The 21,087-nt window shown below is 40.5% G+C and overlaps 1 protein-coding gene across 1 annotated transcript in view; it reads right to left on the reverse strand.

Moving 5' to 3' along the window:
- Positions 1 to 21,087, reverse strand: part of DPY19L1 (dpy-19 like C-mannosyltransferase 1) — a 123,191-nt gene that overhangs the window by 82,220 nt on the left and 19,884 nt on the right. Inside the window, exons 5-8 of the mRNA XM_073630473.1 lie at positions 17,574 to 17,711; positions 14,250 to 14,370; positions 14,081 to 14,174; positions 10,663 to 10,720 (exon numbers count right to left, since the gene is read on the reverse strand). Of these exons, the coding sequence (XP_073486574.1) occupies positions 10,663 to 10,720; positions 14,081 to 14,174; positions 14,250 to 14,370; positions 17,574 to 17,711 (411 nt within the window). The remainder of the gene's footprint in view (positions 1 to 10,662; positions 10,721 to 14,080; positions 14,175 to 14,249; positions 14,371 to 17,573; positions 17,712 to 21,087) is intronic.

Below are 21,087 nucleotides of genomic sequence, written 5' to 3' on the forward strand. Positions count from 1 at the left end.
CCTATAACCCACATAGTAACTACAATGGCTCTGTGTCCCGTGATGTACGATAAGAAAAAAGATTTGGCTGCAGACTAACATGATCCCAGCTTTACACATTACACATGAACCCATAGCAACTACTGGTCTGGCTTCAGTAATGTTGGTTTTGTAGTTTACAGAAGAAAGGTTAGAAACCTGTCTGACATTTTAGATCAGATAGTTACAAGGGAACAAGATTTTTGGCCAAATCGGATCAATAGGTTTTCTTTACTTGCAGAAAATGTACTTAGCTTGGAAAAAAAAAAGTAACCAAGGCTGGCACCACATTGAAGGACTGAAACTGCAATATTACATTTTTGTTCTTGGGCTAAGATGAACCTTAAAAAGGTTGAAATGGTATAAAAGGTTGCCGATGTATGGAAAAAGATTTATACAAGAGTGGTTTTAAATTGCTGGCGGCTCTGTTGAGTGCAGACAGAGGGCACTGAGAAAGTGCGTTAAGACTTCAGACCTATAAATTCCTCTGTGCTTTTGTGTTAATACAAAAAAATAAAATAGCTGCAGTTTACAAGAACCTTTTACGGATTCACTACCCTAAATGTTTGTCCACGGAATGCTGTATTTAGGCTATTTTGTCTTTAATATTTAGTAATTGCAACACTATTATGTGACTTATAGCTGCTGTACTTTTTAGGTTAGGTACTGTGCCGTTTACACCTCCTGCTTTTTATTTGTCTATCTCTCTTTTACTTCTGACTTATATGTCCTCAAATTTACAAGTTGAGCAAATTCCTACACTGTTTACTTTTTAGTTCTTACTGTCTTTTAGCTCCTTTTGTCTACATGTCATATTATCAGGTGAATTCTATGTGTCAATCACAGGAAGCTGCATGACAATGAACCCCAGAAATGATCTGTATTGGGCTTAAAACAAGAAGTAGCAGCATCTGTAAACTACAGATGGGGCTTTCCTGCAGCCCTAATGGCAAACAGAGATGGCAAAACGGCTGTTCTCCGGTTCCCAGAAGATCTGGAGAAATTTTGCCTGGACCTGAACATATCTCCGCCGGAACTTTCTGGCTGGCAGGACGTCATTCCACCTCTACCCGGTAACTCTAAACAGAAGTGGCAGAAGGTAAACCACAAGCACCGCACCTGTGCCTCTGCCTCTGGATCCCCGCTTCAACCCAGCTAAATAGCTTCCCTGCTATCTTCAGAATCACACTCCCATCACCGGACGGTGGTGGGCCAATTCTCTCTACAAGTATACCCTGTTCATCATAGTCCTATACCTGATTTACTGATTGGCCTCATTTACCTGTTTGATTATACACCAGTTTACTAGTTATGGCCACACCCCATATGGAGTGTAATCATTGGACTATTCCCTGGGTTTCTTGTTCCTTACTAGGCGCTACATACAGAGGTTTTTTGCTTTTTTTGTTTAGCGTTATTTTACTGAGTTTAACCTTTTTGCTTTCATACATGGTGTCGGCGTCGGGGCATTGGGACACTGCTTACATTTTTAATGGGACTTGTGTCTGGATGCCTAGGTTTCACCACCACCCCTGTTACGAGGGCTGCGTGGTCCTGCGTCCTTGCGCTCATGTCCTTTTGTGGGCCGTGGATGTGGGGATGCTGGATCTCATGCTTGCCCTGTTCATGCACTGCAGATTTATGCGTGCACATGCAATCACTCCCCCACAGTGATGTGTACCTTCCTCGAGATGTGAAACTAACCCCTCTTCTTCTCCTTTTTCTTCTTACTTCCTCTATCGTTCTCCAACCTCGACTCCCTCCTCCCCTGCTTACCTCCCCCTCTCCCCCTGCCTCAGGTCCAACTCCTTATGATGAAAGTGATGTGGATTCCTACTACTGGTCCCCATGGCTACGGTAAATCTACTATCCTTTAACGTACGGGGTCTACATACCCCTGGCAAAAGGCATAGCCTATATAGAGAACTGGGTCGCCTGCGTGGGGATGTGATCTTCTTGCAGGAGGCCCACCTTACGCATACTACTTCGGTAAAACTTTACTCACAACAATACCCTACGTGGTATTATAGCCTTTCGGATATACATAAAGCAAAAGGTGTTGCCATTGGGTTCCGTAGAGGAACCGCGTTTAAACTGGAGTCTATGTTGAGTGATCCGTTTGGTCGCTTTTTGTTCTTGAAGGGCACATTGGGTAATGTACCTTGTACTTTAGCAACTCTCTATTCCCCTAACCGTGACCAAGCAGGTTTCATAGCCTCCACACTTAAGAAATTGAGAGACTTCTCACATGGGTGCATTCTCCTTGCAGGCGACTTCAATACGTCCCTGGAATCTGCTGTAGACACCTCTAGGGGGAGCTCCAGCATGTCCCATGCACGTCTGAGATACATTCGCAAATGCTTACATGACACCCAGTTAGTGGATGCCTGGAGGATTATGCACCCGAGAGAAAGAGATTTTACACATTACTCTCAGGTGTACCAGACTTACTCCAGAATTGACTTGTTCCTTATTGACCACCACCACCTACCCATCTTAACGAAATCGACAATTGAAACGTCACACATATCTGATCACACACCGATTACTCTCTCTGTTAAACTTCCCTCCATGCCTCTTAAATCCACTAATTGGAAGTTAAATGAGGAACTCCTCATGGACGAAATTGATAAAAAAAATGATCAGCGAGGAATTATCTTTCTACTTTAAGGAAAATTCACATCCTGATATTTCACCTGGAACATTATGGGAGGCCCATAAGGCCCATATTCGTGGTAAATTAATAGAATTAGGAGCGAGGAAAAAAAGAGAACGTACATTTCATCAAACCAGGTTGCTTAGTGAAATTAAAACATTAGAGTACCAACATAAGGCCACACAAACCCAGAAGATATATTTCACACTCTGAAAAGAGAGAAGAGTTGAAATCTCTCTTGCATGTAGACCAAAAACGACGGGCCCGCTTTGTGGCTCAAAGTTTTTATGAATGGGGAAATAAACCAGGTAAGCTACTGGCCCGCTCCCTACAGCAAAAGAAATCTGCCTCTTTCATGGCAAAAATTAAGAACCCCTCAGCAAATACGGTACACGACACTCCAAATATAGCTAAAGAATTCCGGGACTTCTACCAACAATTATACAATGTCCAACCCTCAGTTGCAGATCAGAAGGTCAAGGCGGGACTCATCAGGGACTATTTAGAACAAGCAAACCTACCAAATCTCTCACCTGATATTTTAGCCTCATTAGAGGGGGAGCTTACCACCTCGGAACTATGCTTAGCACTAAAAGCCATGGCTAATGGTAAAGCTCTGGGTCCTGATGGACTTACAGTTGCTTACTACCCTCTTTCACAGATATACTACTCCCTCACTTGACTAATTACACTAACGTAACTTCTAAAGGTGGTAACCTCCGCCCTGAGACTATTCATGCGCATATCACAGTCATCCCTAAACCTGGAAAAGATCCCAGCAATTGTGGTAGCTATCATCCCATTTCGCTATTGAATATTGACGCTAAGCTCTACGCCAAAGCATTGGCTAACAGACTTCTCCCTCTGCTCCCACAATGGATCTCAAAAGATCAAACAGGATTTATCCCGCATAGGGACAATTCACTTCGCACCATCTCACTGATGGCACAGGTACGAGGATCCTCCCAGCCCACCCTGTTACTTTCGACGGATGCTGAAAAGGCGTTTGATAGGGTGGACTGGGAGTTCCTTATGGCTACACTGGCCCATTTAGGCATTGATGCAATCCTTAGAGCACAAATTTCAGCGCTTTACAATTATCCCACAGCACAACTACGCATAAATGGCACACTGAGCGACCCTTTTACCCTACACAACGGCACATGCCAAGGCTGCCCCCTCTCGCCAATCTTATTTGCCTTATCATTGGAACCCTTCCTTTCCACGGTAAGACACAACCCTAGTATTCACGGGATAGCAATGGGTAAATCTCAACGCAAATACTCTGCATATGCAGACGATATTTTGTTTTATATCCGACAGCCCCTGATAACCCTACCTAACCTCATGGCAGAATTCTCAAAATATAGCAACATATCCAACTTTAAAATCAATATGACTAAATCTGAGATTCTTAACCTTTCTGTCCCCCCCTCTACTGTGACGCAACTAAAACAAACCTTTCCTTTTAGCTGGCAGTCAAAAAAAAAAAAAAAAATATCTAGGTATTTTTCTCACTCCAAACCTGACCGTACTGTTCCGCGCTAACTATATCCCCCTTCTAAACACAATCAGATCTGACTTGCAGAAATGGTCCCAGCTTGCTCATTCATGGTTGGGGAGAATGGGAGTTGTAAAGATGAACGTCTTGCCCAGGGTACTGTTTTTATTTCAGATGATACCATATGGTATACCAGTAGGATTTTTTTACATTATTAAGCTCCTTAATTGGTAAATATATTTGGAACAGGAAAAATCCTAGACCCTCTAGGTCCCTTCTTATCAGACCCAAGAGAGAAGGAGGCTTGGCAATACCTGATTTTAAGAATTGCTTCCGATCAATTGTTCTAAATAGAATCTCTGACTGGAAACATCACAGAGACACTAAACTATGGGTGTCCCTGGAAATGGCACAGATCTCTCTACACAAATTTGGATACCGAAGAAATATAGAAACCTATCCCCTGCCACGTCCCCACTAATATGATCATCCCTCATGATATGGGACTCCCTGTGTAAAACACATAAATGGACATACAACTCTCCCTTGTTACTTCTAACTGGACACAACTACTTTCCCCCAGGAAATAATGACCCTGGGATTAGTACATGGAATCTTGGATCTAAGCTTCTGTTACATCAAGTAACTACAACATCAGGTGTATTGCCTTTATCCACACTACTACCTTCCTCCACCATTTCAGCCATGGACCAATGGAAATACAGGCAACTAGCAGCTTTTGTCCACTCTCTTCCTAAGCCCTTGCGATCCTTTTCGGATTTGACTCCTTTGGAAGCCACACTCTCCGATGATCACCCTGTTGAGAAACCTCTCACTTTTACAAAATTTTGATAACTCTGTCCTTTACTGGTACTCCTACCTTCATTCACAACTGGGAACAGGACTTACAAAAAAAAAAATTATCAACAGATTAAATATCCAACATTCTAATTTTGGCCCATACCTGATCTGGTGCATCTGCAACGGCGGAAGTAAATTACAAATTGTTAACGAGATGGCACTATACACCTGTGGTTCCACACAAAACCTTTCCACAAATTCCGTCTATGTGTTGGAGAGGTTGTGGAGAAAATGCAAGACATGCTCACATTTGGTGGTTCTGTCCACGGATACGCCCGTTCTGATTGACCGTTTTACACTGGATTCGAGAAATTCAAGGTTGGGAGGTTCCCAATGACCCATGGTTTGTCTTGTTTCATTGTACAGGCAAACCAGCAGGATCCTATAAAAAAATCAATCACACCACACCTACTCAACGCTGCAAAGGCACTTATTCCTCTATATTGGAAACAGCCGGCCATTCCCTCATTGCACCAATGCCTGGTGAAAATGGACAACACCTACTACATGGAAGATACGACTCTCACCCTTAGAAACAAATCTGATCTAGCGAAAAAGATATGGTCCTGCTGGTTTGCCTTTAAATTCACCACCGCATACGCGGAAATTATGTCTCAACCCATGTAACTTGTTCATAGATCATAACCTGCATAGATGAGTTTGGACCGAGGCAGCTCTACCCCCCCCCGCACCTCTTCTCTTCCCTTCACCTCCCCCCTTTTTTCCTTCTATCTTCTCCAATTTTCCACCTTTTCTCTTATCTTTTTTCCCCATTTCGATTACATTGACTGCAGATGTGTACCCTACATGTGACTGTATGTAGAGGTGCGGATGCTGCCGATACCCCTGAGATGGTCCATATACGGTTATTTTGGGTACTCCATTTCGGGTGGCGCAAGCTGCACCTCACTAGAAGACATGGTAGATATGTGATATATATTTTCGATGTACCTTGATATTACAAACCTCCATATTATGCCTGTTCGACAAGGTTTTATATCGTTTATTGACGCAATATGTTAAGAAACATGATGTACACCTCTTTCTCTTTTATACTTACTAAAAATTTATTAAACAAAAAAAAAAAAAAAACAAGAAGTACTATGAGGGGAGGCATGAAATGACTGGAACTTATTGTAAAACACAATCTAATTAAACACCTCCAAATTTTAGCTAATCTATAATATTAAAATGTGTATCAATATAATAGTATATAAAAAAAAAAAAAAAAAACATTGCAACTCATCATCTCTAAAGCAGGGTATACACAGACAGTTTTTTTTGTTCAACCAGTGGAATGAACGAAAAAGTAAAAAAAACGGCAGATGTTTCCAAATGCAGAATGCTAGAAAATCCTGCTTCATTGTCCTGTTATCAGGGAGAGGTTATTACAAGTCCAAATGAGGACAATCGTCTTTGTGTGATGTCAACACAATGACGATTGTCCTCATTTGGACTTGTAATAACCTCTCCCTGATAACAGGACAATGAAGCAAGATTTACAAGCATTCTGCAGCTTATATATAAAAAAGGACACTTAAAAGTGATTTTAAAGTATGAATATATATATATTTTTTTTTAAATATCAAATATGCTACACTTACCGAATACACATAAGAAAGCGCGCACAAGAGCGCACCTATATCCAGGGTGTAAACTATAAGAATGAATGAAAGTAACGAACATACTGTATATTGCACTCACTAGATATAGGTTGGTGTTAAGCATGTCATCTTAGGAAGTATGGTCATCTGAGGGACTGCAGAGATCGGCAGCAAGCAGCTGGTAAAGGCAGATTTGCACTGGAAAGCGGCTGGATGACTGAGGGCTCCTTCTTCCCATCAATTAGTCAAAGGGGCGGCGCCCTGAAATGCGTACCTACGCCCACTGTATGTAGTGACATTATCCTCGTGGAGAACAGATTCCTGTTGAGTGGACCCAGAACCCCCCACCTATTCTGACAGCGTGCGCTCCAGCTCTCAGTGGTCTTCACGCTCAGTCATCCAGCGCAACTCTGCCTGTACCAGCCATTTGCTGCCAGTCTCTGCAGTCCCTCAGATGATCACACTTCCTAAAATGACATTCTTAACGCCAACCTTCAGGTATATCTAGTGAGTGCAATATATGTTTATTCCTTACTTTCACTTATTCCTATGGTTTACACTCAGATGGAGGTGCCCTATTGTGCTTGCTTATGTGTATTAGATTACTCAGAACTTGTTTATAGAGGATCAGCCACCATCAATCTCACTGACTTTGTTTTATCCATCCTCACCTCCTGATCTGTCCTTTGGTAGTCACAGTAGCACCGTAGTCTTATCGGATAGTTTTATACTTACCTGCTCTGTGCAATAGAATTGCACAGAGTGCACCCGATCCCCCACCAGCATGCTTGGTTCCTCCTTTTCTTGACGTGTCACCACAGAAAGCTTCTTCCAATGGTGGCACACCTGCGGGCTCAATCCCGATCTGCACTGCCTGCGTTCATAGACACAGACAGCGTGGCTTGTTCTCTCATCGCACTACTTAATCACAACATTTGACTGACAGCAGCGGCTCCTGCTGCTTCACCAAAGTCTGTGAGAGGAGGGAGAGCTGCTGCGGATGGGTACAGTGTTGGACCGAGTGAGGGCTCAGGTAACTATGGGGGGGGGACGACGACATACTAATACCTAAAAACATTTTTTACCTTAATGCAGTGAATGCATTAAAAAGGTAAAAAATGTTTATGCTTTAGAACCACTTTAAAGTGTTTTTAGTCTTGGACAGAGTGGAGAGGGATTGGAACACCTGTCAGGTTTTTATTGTGGTCTGAGAGGCTGAATCTCCCTAACAGGGGCACAATTTCTCCAGTTTACTATTATGAAGAAATTCCAAAATTTTTGGATGTCACCAGAACAGGAATAGAGGGGAAATCTTCAAATAGGGGCACCACATCTGGTGGCAACCAAGAATTCCCTCACTTTGAAAAAAACACATCCAATATCTCTGTAGGAGTGCTTAGGACTATTTATTATATTCCGCACTGTGAATACATGTGATCCTGAAATTCTGCATGGTCTCTGAGGATAAAAAACAGTTATGGTGACACTCTGAGACACTGGCGTGCGTTCCATTTTGCAACCACCGACAGTGACCCTCTCTGGCTCTGTCCCCTTCCGGCGTGGCCGGTGACATAATCTCCGGCTCCAAAGCTCGGGAGCTCAGAAGCTCAGATGCTTTGGTCCCAGTCAGGAGAGTATTGTGCATTTCCCGTTACGAAGATTCACAAGTCTACATTGTGTGCAGCGGATACTCCAGCAGCCGAGGGCCTTTAGCATACTATCTCCATCAGTGTGCCAGCAGCTTTCACTTTACCATCCCTGACCAGACTTGGGTCCATAATTGGGTATGTTACACAGCTGATTATCACAAAACCCCCCAGTTACATCACGATTCCTTTATATGACAACCAAAAGCCAATTGTGATAGAATTATGTGACTGTTTAAGTTCCAATAAATCGTTGGTTATTTCAATGGCACTTTTATGAACTGGTTTTTATCCTCACTGAGACATTGCAGAATTTCAGGATCACATGTATTCACAGTGCGGGATAGAATAACTAGTCCTAAGAGCTCATACAGAGATATTGGATGTGTGTATTATGCTGAACCCTGGTTGTTCCTATTGGCGCCTGATCTTTTTTTTGTTGTATGCCTCACTTTAAAAAGAATTTCCTTAACTACCAGTTAAGGAAAAAAAAAAAAAAAAAAAATATTCTATTTATAATATATATATATATATATATATATATATATATATATATATATATATATATATATATATATATATATATATATATATATATAATTTTTTTTTTTTTTTTCACCATCATCTGTGCTCCTTGGGAAGATTTTTCTTCGCTTCCTAAACTGGTAGTTAAGGAAATTCTTTTTAAAGTGAGGCATACAACAAGAAAAGATCAGGCGCCAATATGAACAGCCAACCTAGGGAATATCCTCATGCAAGAAAGTCCATAGCCGCTAGAGAAATCCCTTGGTGGGTTCAGCGTATATATAAAATAAAAACTGACAGGGGTTATAAGCATTCCTTACTTTAAAACAATAAGATATTAATAATAAAAAATAATGCCTTTCTTTCCATTTAAAAAAAACACTTAACAATCATTAAAGGGCAACTTTAAGTACTTTTAAGAAGCTAAACAAGGACGGTGAGCAGGACTGATGTGTGTGGGCCAGGAAGCGATGGCTCGCCCTCTGGTGGCCCAGCTGTATTAATGTCTTGATGTACTTCATCTTGGTTTTGCCTACATCCCTTATTCCCCTTTTTTTCCCTCTCTCCCTCTCTCCTAATGTTTATTCATATAATGTAGAACACGCTAATTGAAGTGTGCCAGTTGATAATATTTTGATAGAAATTCGGGACGCTATTGTAGTATTACCGACTTCTGTTATCTGTTCAGCTTTTCCTTTCTTTTTAATACATTTTAAAGTCTAACCTGGAAAATATTATGTACATAAACAAGGTCTTGGTTAAGAGGTATTGAAATCTTTTCTCTACACAGCATACTGTTATAACAGGTATTTACATTAAAAGGGGTTCGTCCCCCCTATCGTATGCTGTGACTCATTCTGTTCTGATTATACAGTGATAAAGGCTACAGGTAGTAATGTATTATTGTCCCCCCCCTTTTTTTTGTAACATTCCTTGTCTTGCTGAAGTACACAATAAAAATGTAGCTTTAAAAAAAAAAAAAAAGGAGCAGCTACACAAGTGCAGACATATCAGGTATAGATGTATTTGCTTTAATTCATTTGTATTCTCTCCCTGTCAGAGAAAAAAAAAAAAAAAAAAAAGACAGCTTAGTTTCAGGATGTGAGGCCCACACAGAAGATGACATGGCTCCTACCGCAGTTCAGAACTACAGCGTGAGCTCTGGGCTGCTGGAGGAAAGTAAAACAGTAATTTTCTAAAACCTTTAGTTTTTCCTGAATGACTGTTTTTGAATGGCTGTTATTTTGCTCTCAGGCAGCTGATAGGATGGTCTTACAGCTGGATACGTCTGCCCTGACAAAATACATGTAAAAAAAATTAACAAATACCAGAAAGGTGAAAAAATTAAGAGCGAGATTCCTATTTTTATAAATGTCCTTTAGTAACAGGATTCCTTCCAGTTTACATTATCAGTCCAGTACATTGGACATTAAAGCTTGGAAAGTGAGCATTGCTGAATGCACAGCAGTAAGTCTGACTAAGAGGAGGCACATCAGACCACTGCAGAGAGAAGAATATTTTACCCACAGAGCAGAAGTATTTTTTCTGAAGTCGAATGGAGCCTAGCATTTTATATTGGTGCTGGAGCTCAATTAAGACCATAAAAGCTAAACATTTTTACAAAATTCGTTTTTTTATGTATACTATTTTTTTGCCATAAAACTTTGAATTTAATACAGTTTTAGGTTGCCAAAAAAGCCACAATGCAGCATGCACATCAGATTTAATACATTATCCACAAAAAAATAAAATAAAAATTAAATAAAATTGGATAAGTAGATTTATTCCAGTGATTCTAATATATAAAACATATACTGTATACTGACATGTTTAATAATTATTTGTACATACCTCACCATGGTTATAGAAGAAGCAGATGACTGTGACAAACCCTCCAAGTAAACTGCCACTAGAAAATGAACACACAGAAAAACATTTATATACCCTGGATTTTAGGGGTCCTATATAGGGTATTAGGTGTGGTATGCAGAAATCAAATTTCAGCTGTTTACAGTATGTATTGCAGTAAAGGAAATTTTAGTGGTTTTGTACACCTTGTCTTTATTATAGTCAGGGCTAGAAGATAAAAAAAAAAAAAAAAAATTCTTTTCACAACTTTTAAGTCAGGTAAATATTAAATACTGCATTTCATGTAGTCTTTAATACAGCCAATAGGTGGAGCTCTATGCTCCTTCACATGTTGTAGATCACTTTTGTCCAACATGAGTTCAGTTCAGGTCTGAAACATAGCGGGCTGCACAATGAGTACCAGTGGCTCTGATGGGGTATAGCACCGGTACCAAAAGCAGTCAGTGAAAGCCACAGTGCACAACAGGCGGTACCTACTACAGGGCACTTTAGCAGAATACAAGGTTTCTGCATTGTGTTAAAAGCGGAAGTGCCATGACATCTGTATGAGTGATTGCAATGTTTTTCAGAATGTTAATGATCGCAAACCTGTGAAAGCATCACTGTTTTACTAATGTTTTGACCACACAAACCCAAACTAATCTTATTTGAATATCATTCTAATGATTTGCAGATTTTGTCCTGGGTGCACCATAACGTAATGCTGTAAGAGGTAAGACTATCTCCTAAACAAAAAACAACATCTTTGTCACACAGCCAATCAGGGAAAAAGCTGGCAGAGAAAACGCTTCAAAAGGCAACAACTTAGAAGAACTCCAGTTTGTCAATAATAACAGTAGAACACTTATTTTAATATCTTATTGTCACTATACTATAAATAGGAGCACATGAGCAACACTTTAGACATTTTAGGGGCCACACTTGAGGCCCCCCATATCTTGCAAGTTGACCACCACTGCTGTAAAGTTCCTCTTAACCAAAGAATTAAAAAAAAATGGTTTACTGTTCATTCAGCTGAATGAATCATCAGAAAAATGACTCATCCCTTATGGAATGGTTCAGTCCAAAGTTTCATTCAGGCAGGCCAGCTATAAAAATAGAAAACTAATGCTAACCCATAGTTCTCTTGGGATCCTTTTGTTCCCATATTAAATTCTGATCTTTAATAATTTGTCACAATCTCCTACCATAGGAATTGGATGTGGGGAAAACGGCAACCGATTCGCATAGGTGTGACTCCAGCCTTAAAGTTGAAATTTTGAAATATTTTTTTTATCCAAAACCATTAGCGTTACACTTTATTACATTTGTATAAATAAAATGCGATATACCGGTAATTAAAAAAAAAAAATTATATATTATATATATTTATTATCTATATATCTATATGAACAATGGCACATGCCTATTCAAGTATATAGCAGAAGAAAAGAAAACATTTGATTAAAAAAAAAAAAAGCGGGTCTTTTGGAGGCACATCCTGTACATTAAAATCCTGCTCTTTATTAAGTCAACATCCATAAAATAAGTTTTATTTTGTTGTACAAAATGCTACAGAACACCACAAAACAAAACAAACATTAAAAGCATGGTAGTGACTGAACAGCCGTTTAGGAGGCTTTATATAGTGTGGCATCTGGTCCACAATTTAGGCTCCCCACAAATCTGTGGATACACCTGTTGCTGCAGCATGGTCAGTTGCAACATAAGGTAGGTACATATGAGGCAGGGTAGGCTCTTAGCTCTGTATTGTTACTATGGTATTTTAAATGGGTTACTGGTTTGATTTTGGTATTACAGGGGATCTGGTATGGTCCCAAGGACAAGGAGATTGAGTAACCACTTGCAGCCTGATACATGTACGATGATTTGTTCTGGATTACAGCAGCAGTGCCTTTTCATTTATTTGGTTACAGGGGTAGGTAGGTCCTTACTATTTGACAATGTTTTAGCAAGGCTTCATTATGAGGATCGTAACTGACATGCATATATATGTTTCATTTTTTATATCGGGAGATACATATGCTCCCACCAATTTGAAGCCAGCAGGAATTTTGTTTCTTCTGGGTCCAGTCAGACTAGGCATTAAGAGCTGTTTTTAACATCACATTGGCTACTTGGAGATAAATATGAGGGAATATTTTACTCTAAAATAGTGAATCAAAAACTTGCATGAGATGGACCATTGTGTAATCTGTTTTCCTTCCATAGTACTCCCTATGGTGCTCTCTTTGAACAGCTTAAAAGTGATTGTAACGTTCAAATTCTTTTTTTTACAAATAACAAACATGTTATACTTACCTTCACTGTGCAGTTCGTTTTGCACAGAGTGGCCCCAAACACCGACTTCTGGGGTCCCCCAGCGGCTCTCACGGCTCCTCCCCACATCAGATAACCCCCTAGGAGAAGCGCTCTCCCGGGGGGGTTACTTGGCGGGCGCGCTCCCGAGTCCAGCATTCGGCATTCATAGCCGCCAAATGTATGACTCGGCCCCGCCCCCTGCATCATTGGATTTAATTGACAGCAGCGGGAGCCAATGGCTGTGCTGCTATCAATCTATCCAATCAAGTGCCAAGAACCCCGGGTAGAGGGACAGTGCGTCCTCGCCGTTGGAAATTCCAGGGCTCAAAGTTGGGGGGGGGGTGCATTAAGGTGAAAAAACACAGAGGGTTTACAACCCCTTTAATAGGTTATTTTTTTTGGCCTGACAATCCTCGGTAGGAAGTAGGTATAACCATTTCGCGGTCTTAGTTACTAACCTTGCAGTTTGAATTTATCTAAGTAATGTTGTTTTCCTTGAGGCACACTGTTGATTTTTAGACATGCTGTACACCTTAGATATATGGTGCACCTATAGGTGGGGATGCTAGTGGGGTGAGGTCCTTTCACTTATGAGCTCCCTATCAGCCCCTGCCTTTGGCCCCTATTCCCAAGCGTTTGAAACCCAAGGCTATCACCATAGTGTAGCTATACTGGGAAAATTAATATAGTTTTTTAAATAATTTTGATTATTTTTGTACAGATGTTTTTGTGAATTAATAAATATACTGTCGTCTCCTGAAGAAGTTGATAATGTCTATGAAATGCATCGGGCCACAAGAAATCAGTATACTGTGACACTATACACTGTTCAGTCACTACCATGCTTTTAATGTTTGTTTTGTATTATGGTATTCCATGACATTTTGTACAACAAAATGAAGAGTATTTTATGGATGCTGAAGAAAAAAAAAAAAAAAAAAAGAAGGAGTAGTATTTTAATGTAAATGATGTGCCTCAATAGATCCACTTTTAAAACAATTTAATTTTTTTCCCGCTATAAGAGTTTTACTTTAAAGATGTTTTCCTCACTGGTATACTGCTGTTTTGTACACTAATAATTGTGCAGTGAATGGCTTACCTTAAATATGTCCCATAAATATAGAATAATGACATCATCAGTCCATTTAAAACGAATATAAAGGTGACATAAAAATAGGCAGGATCACCAAGACCTGCAGAAGGAAAACAATAAAAATGACTTTCAGGAGTGAAAGAACATTTCTAGGCAAAATGTCATCTTCAGTTACCTTCACAGCTTTCAACAGGACTGAGATCATCCCCTCGATTAACTGTCCAGCAGAGTTTAGTTTCAATGCCAACAAATTTCATTGTCGTGGTATAAATACGGAACCAGCTGGCCAAGATCACCTGCATGGAGAAAAGGATTTGATGCTATTGGCAACGAGATTTTAAATGTTAATTTTCCTGTTTAATAAAAACAAACTGAAAAGGAGGGCAAATCTCCAACTGTACAAAAATACTAAGATCTAGGAATTATTCTTTCTGTAGCTATGCAACACAGAAGAAAGAAGAAGAAGGAAGGTTGAGAAATAAAACCTCATTTATACTTTGCCCTATATGTGTGTCTATCCTACATTCCTATTGTGTAGCGTATCTGCATGAAGAATGCAAATTACCACATATAAAGAGTCATATCAATTCATCGCTGGATCGCTAAAATCCTGTTCAAACAGACAATTTAAAAGTAAGAATTTGCATATGGCCAAGCATGACCCTCAGCCCACATGTGAAACTTCGCCTTGCAATTGACCTCTCAGGCACAGAGCACAGCACTGTAAAGCCTCATACACACTATTAGACTTTATGCAGATTTTTCTCTTCAGATTTACCAAAACCATATAAATATGGAGGTCAAACCTTAATGCCCTGTACACACGACTGTTTTTTCCGTCGGAATAAACTCGGAAGGTTTCTCCGACCGAACTCCGACAGAATTCCATTCAATCGGTCTTGCGCCCACACGGTCAAACCAAAGTCCGACTGTCCAAAACGCGGTGACGTACAACACGTACGACGGGACTAGAAAAAGGAAGTTCAATGGCCAGTAGCCAATAGCTTACGTCTCGTATTTGCTTCAGAGCATGCGTCGTTTTTTGGTCCGTCGGAACAGCATACAGTCGAGCAGTTTTCCCGATAGGAATTGGTTTCGTCGGAAATATTTAGAACATGTTCCATTTCTAGGTCCGTCAGAATTTTCAAAAAAAAAAAAAAAAAGTCCAATGAGGCCTACACACGATTGGAATAGACGATGAAAAGCTTCCGTCGGACTTTTTCTGTCGGACATTCCGCTCGTGTGTACGCGGCTTTGAGTTTGTAAGCAATCAGGCAGGCCCTTGCACTACAAAGTTTTGGTAAATCTGCAGAAAATCTGCAAAAAATCTAATAGTGTGTATGGGGCTTAAGAGATGGAAACACTACCCAGAAGTATCAAACTGTAATAAGGGATCCAGCAGCAAGGGTTTCATACTTCACAGCAGCTGTTTTTATTTGAATTGTTTATATATTCACATGACTATTTGAAAGGAGATTTTACCAATTTAAAAAAACTTCATATCCTTAAAACTATACCTGTGGTTAGATTTATTAAAAAAAAAAAACCCAGGCACCTCCAGTCTGTCCCTGGCTGTTCACCTTTCGGTGATTTAATCAAGGAACCACTGACTTCCTGATCATAAGCCACAGCTTACAAGTACACAGGCTGACAGGCAGTGAAAAGACATCAGCAGTAATGAAAACTTACAGACTGCACCTTCAAAAATGTATCAGCAATGAAAGCAACCCTTTAATAAACAGGCTGGCATAAATACTATGTCTCTGCTACTGAAAGCCACACCCACCAAGGAAAATATTGACTGGAGAGAAAGAAAGAAGTCCCCCGGCGCCGCACATCTACACGAGTGTATGGTGGGGAGAATGACAACCTCAGCCTGGGCTCCCACCAGAATTGACATTTGGGCAACCAATAAGTCCCCCAAAATAAATTTGTATTGGGAGATTTTAAAACAGTTTTTTTTCTGGCGTTAGAAGGAGAATACTTAAAGCTTGCCATAGATGGATTGAAATTTGTCCGCTTCAGCAGGGACCGGCAGATATTCGACCCATGTATGGCCATTCCTGTTCAAAAGAAGTCAATCATTAGATCAATGTATTCTGACAGTCCCTCTGTCAGAATACAATGTCTCTATCCATCTTGTGGATGGAGAAATTTATTTGTGTTCTGGTTTTTTATCAGCCCACTGGCTGATCAAGAACTAATAAAAAAAAAAAAAAAAGTAATTTATGGCCTTCTTAACGGCTTCAATACTGGCCACTTTGACCCCCCCCCCCTTCCTGCCGAGGCCAATTTTCAGCTTTCAGCGCTCTCACACTTGGAATGACAATTGCAAAGCTGTACCCAAATGACATTTTTATAATTCTTTTCACACAAATAGAGCTTTCTTTTGGTGGTATTTAATCACCACTGGGTTTTTTTTTTAGCAAAAAATAAAATGAAAAAAGGTCGAAAAAATTAAAAAAAGCTTTTTCTTAGTTCGTCAGAAAATCTTGGAAATAAGTAATTTTTCTCCTTCACTGATGTGGGCTGATGAGGCTGCAGTGATAGACACTGATGAGGCGGCACTAAAGGGCACTGATTAGGTGGCACTGATGAGGAGGCGCTAATATGTGGTACTGATTGGTAGACTGGCATCACTTGCTGGGCACTGTTGGGGGTGCACTGTAATCAGGGCACTGATGGTCAGTGCCCTGATTACCTGTAAAGTCTCCCCTGCAAGGAGATGCCGCTGATCGTCTCTCCTCCCCTCACACTCTGTCAAGTGTGAGGCAAGGAGAGCCGATAAATGGCACTTCCTGCATTTACATGTGATTGGCTGTGATTGAACACAGCTGATCACATGGGTAAAGAGCTGCGTCATCGGCTCTTTACAGAGATTGGGTTGCCCGGTGTCCTACGGACATGGCATGCATGCAAACGCCATGCTGCGCAACCCCGCAGAGAGGGAAACTGGCCCACTGTCATTTCCCTATATAGCGGGCAGGAGGAGGTTAAAGTGGTATTAAAGGTTCTTTGTTTTTGTTTTTTTTTAAATAAACAAACATGTCACACTTACCTGCTCTGTGTAGTGGTTTTGCACATAGCAACCCCAATCCTCCTTGCTCCTCCCCCTTGACCAGTGCCCCTAATAGCAAGCCACTTTCTACGGGGGGCATTGGTGTGTGCTCGGTCCTGAGCCCTGCTCTATGTGTCCATAAGACACATGCAGCTCAGCCCCACCCTTTGCTTTCTTCTTATTGGCTCACTGGCTCCCACTGCTGTCTCAGCCAATGAGGAGAGGGAGTCCTGGGACACCCGAGCCTCTCATGCACATCACTGGATCGAAAGGTGGCTCAGGCGAGTATTGGGGGGGGCTGTGGGGGGAGCTGCACCCAAAGGTTTTCTACTTTTACCTTCATGCATAGAAAAAAAAAAAAAAAGAACCTTCAGACATTTACAATCACTTTAAATGTACCTATACTGTATTATACACACGTTTTATACATCCATTTCTTACCTCTGGATACAGATTAAATCTTTGCAAAGTATTTATTACACTAGGATATTCTGTAACATTATCATTCATGATATGATGCAATCCCGAAAAATATGATGGAGCTTTAATGACGGATTTGAAGTAAGAATAATACAGGCCCTGTGGAAACAATTAAAAATTATGTATGAACCTTACAAACAATGTCACAAAGTAAAAGCCATAATTAATATAACGCATTAAGTTTCCAAAGTACATTTAGATAATGACAATCAGCAATTAACTTATCTGTCTTGTTAGGCACAAAGCAAATGTCTGATCGATTTCCATGGTTAAATGAAAAATTTGCATACAAGTGAAAGGATGGAAATGCGTGGTTTAACAGAAAGTGCTTTTGTTCCCAACTTAAAGTCTATACAGAGCACTTCTGAGGAGAGCAGAGAATGCCACTTTAGATCGAAGCTGTCAATAACTTTAACTGTATCTCTATGTAAAGGAAAACAATCATGATTTTTTTTTTTAACTTACATAACATTTTCTTTACCTTACATGCGTCTTAAACACAGTTTATGCTCATGTTAATATCATGCTTTAAGGCTGGGTTCACCTATATGCAGGGCCGGTTTCTGTGCAAAGTCCGATGCAGTTTTCATTCAGCGGCTCATGTGCGAATTTGACACTTAAATTGCACTTGAACCAAACGGAAAAGCGCACAGGACCCTTTAATTTGCACCACATCCGGCCTACATATATGGACCGGCTCTATTGAAAGCCCGTCTGATTCACATGTGATGCGTATCGGATGTGGTTCAAAATGCATCCGATTCACATTTATGTGAACCAAGCCCTAAAGTTTGGAAAGGCATATTCTGATTCTAGACTTTAGGTATAGCTAATTGGTATAAAAGACATGATTTAGCTCAGAAAGTCTTTGTAAACTGAACAGGTAGTCAAGCACTCTGCACCTCCCTCCCCATCATTACAACAAAGGTTCAGGACAAAATGTGACGGTGATGGTCCAATAGTAACAGAGACTCAAACACTCAGGAAAAAAAGAAACCGCAAAAAACAAAAACAAAAACGTAGCATTAGAAACTATATATTTGGTTCAGCCAATCAAAAGCATTGATATATTTTGTAAATATTAAAAAGTTAAAAAGGTCTACTCTAGTGCCCTGTGCATTCATATTATTGTGTGACCATGGCTATGCAGCAAGGATTGTAGACTGGTCTTATTAGGGTCCAATAGGGACCAAAACTAAAAAAAAAAAAAAAAAAAAAAAAATGTATAAATTTGTTTTAGGTATAAATGTAAAAGAACAGCTAGATGTAAATAATACTATCAGTATGTTGTTTTAAAGTTTTCTCTGTGTACAATACATAATTACGTATATGTGTACAAGAGTACAGTGGAACCTCGGATTGCGAGTAACGCGGTATATGAGCGTTTCGCAATACGAGTTATTTAAAAAAAAAAATAAAAAATCCTGACATGCTTTGCGAGCGTTGTCTTGCAAGATGAGCTGGATTCACGCTGCTGGGGTGTGCAGTACCACATTTGGCCAGAGGTACGGGGGCACCGGTGACGCTCAGAGACATTCGGTTCCCGAGTGTCTCTGAGCTTCTTCAAGTGTCTCAGAGCGTCTGAGTGCCCCTGCACCTCTGGTCAAATGTGGTACTGCATAGACAAGCAGTGGCTGTGGAACGGATTATCTGAGTTTCCATTATTTCCTATGGGGAAACTCGCTTTGATAAACGAGTCCTTTGGAATACAAGCATTTTTCTGGAACGAATTATGCTCGTAATCCAAGGTATTACTGTACAGCCATATTTACACATTACAAATACATACTCTTACTTCAAAGTCAGGAAAATCCAAGGCAGGCCATAGATTATACAAATTTCTCTCCTTTCACCACCTGTAGAAGGAAACAAAATTGCTTGATTCCCCCCAGCAACAGTCAGTGTTGATGGAGGAATCCCCCCCCCCAAAGCTTTTGTGTTCTGCCGGAGGGGAGCCTTCAATTAGTGTGGCCAGCTACTATATAACCGGGGGCATTACATGTTAGGGAATAACCCGACAGCCTGGTTGTACACAAGTCGATCAATAGATCAACTTGTATACAACCAGGGTGCCCATACATGGATTGAAATTCCGCCAGTCCCTTCTGAATTGGTTGAATTTCAATCCCTGTATGTCTGGCTTAAAGTGGATGTAAACCCTCACATATACCCAGTGAAGTGAACAGCCTCAGACGATACACAGAGATTAAACAAATCCTCCTACAGGTTTTACTTATTTATCTGCAGTCTTCTCTTCTCTACATGCATTCAAAAGGGCAGAATAGTGGTAAAATCTTTCTGCATCTGTCTTTATCACAGAGGAGGGGTCAGAGAATCTGCTGTTACAGTGTGGGAGAGCTGATTGGAGAAAAGGGGGTTCCCACATAGGGAGAGGAACAAAGGAACATGCAGAGCTGTAAACTGAATAAATAAGCTCCGTGCTTATTTCCCTCCCTGACAGGTTTAACATCTCATGTGTTGGGAAAACATCTCATGCTGATAACAAAGGAACTAAGCACCAGAGAGAAAGGACACTTAGAGCTTTGGGGAGAGATAAGTAAACACGACAGATATATGTGCTTTGCTCAGATTCTATGACTGAGGTTTACAACCACTTAAACTCAGCTGACTCAGCTGACAATGCACTCCCTGTGCAGTTGATTTTTTTTTTTTTTTTTTTACAACTGTTATGCCGTGTACACAGAGGCGGACTTTTCGTCCGGACTGGTCCGACGGACCGAATCCGGCGGACAATACGACCGTGTGTGGGCTCCATCGGACCTGCAGCGGACTTTTTCGGTCAAAAATCTGACGGACTTTAGATTTGAAACATGTTTCAAATCTTTCCGACGGACTCGAGTCCGGTCGAAAAATCCGCTCGTCTGTATGCTAGTCCGACGGACGACAAACGACGCTAGGGCAGCTATTGGCTACCAGCTATCAACTTCCTTATTTTAGTCCGGTCGTACATCATCATGTACGAGTCCGTCGGACTTTGGTGTGATCGTGTGTAGGCAAGTCTGTTCGTTCAAAAGTCCGTCGGAAGTCCGTCCGTGTGTACGCGGCATAAGGCAGAGTCAGTCAGGTTGATTAATTAAAGCAAACAGACTGTTTACTTGCCAAAGAGAATTTTCCCTTAACTTAGAAAATTAGGTGAAACTGCTGACTTCCATCATCTAATCTTGTGTAAGCAAAAATATAGTTTAAAAAAAAAAAAAAAAAAAAAGTTCCTTACTTGTGATTGGGTGTTCTTTGCAAAGTAATCTTTAGCACATTCATTTAGCTATGGGAAAATTCCCTTGCTAAGTGAACATGCTTTATTACACCAACCCTATAGTATCAGTAATCTCTCCAGCCTACAGTTGCCAAATGACTAATCTCTACATTTAAAATAATAACAAATATAAAAGAGCAAGCACGTAAAATTACAAACACAAAGTTAAAAATATACTACCTGGCAAATTGCACTCATGGT

Source organism: Aquarana catesbeiana, linkage group LG05 (genome assembly GCF_042186555.1).
Source record: "Aquarana catesbeiana isolate 2022-GZ linkage group LG05, ASM4218655v1, whole genome shotgun sequence".
NCBI classification, from domain to species: Eukaryota; Metazoa; Chordata; class Amphibia; order Anura; family Ranidae; genus Aquarana; species Aquarana catesbeiana.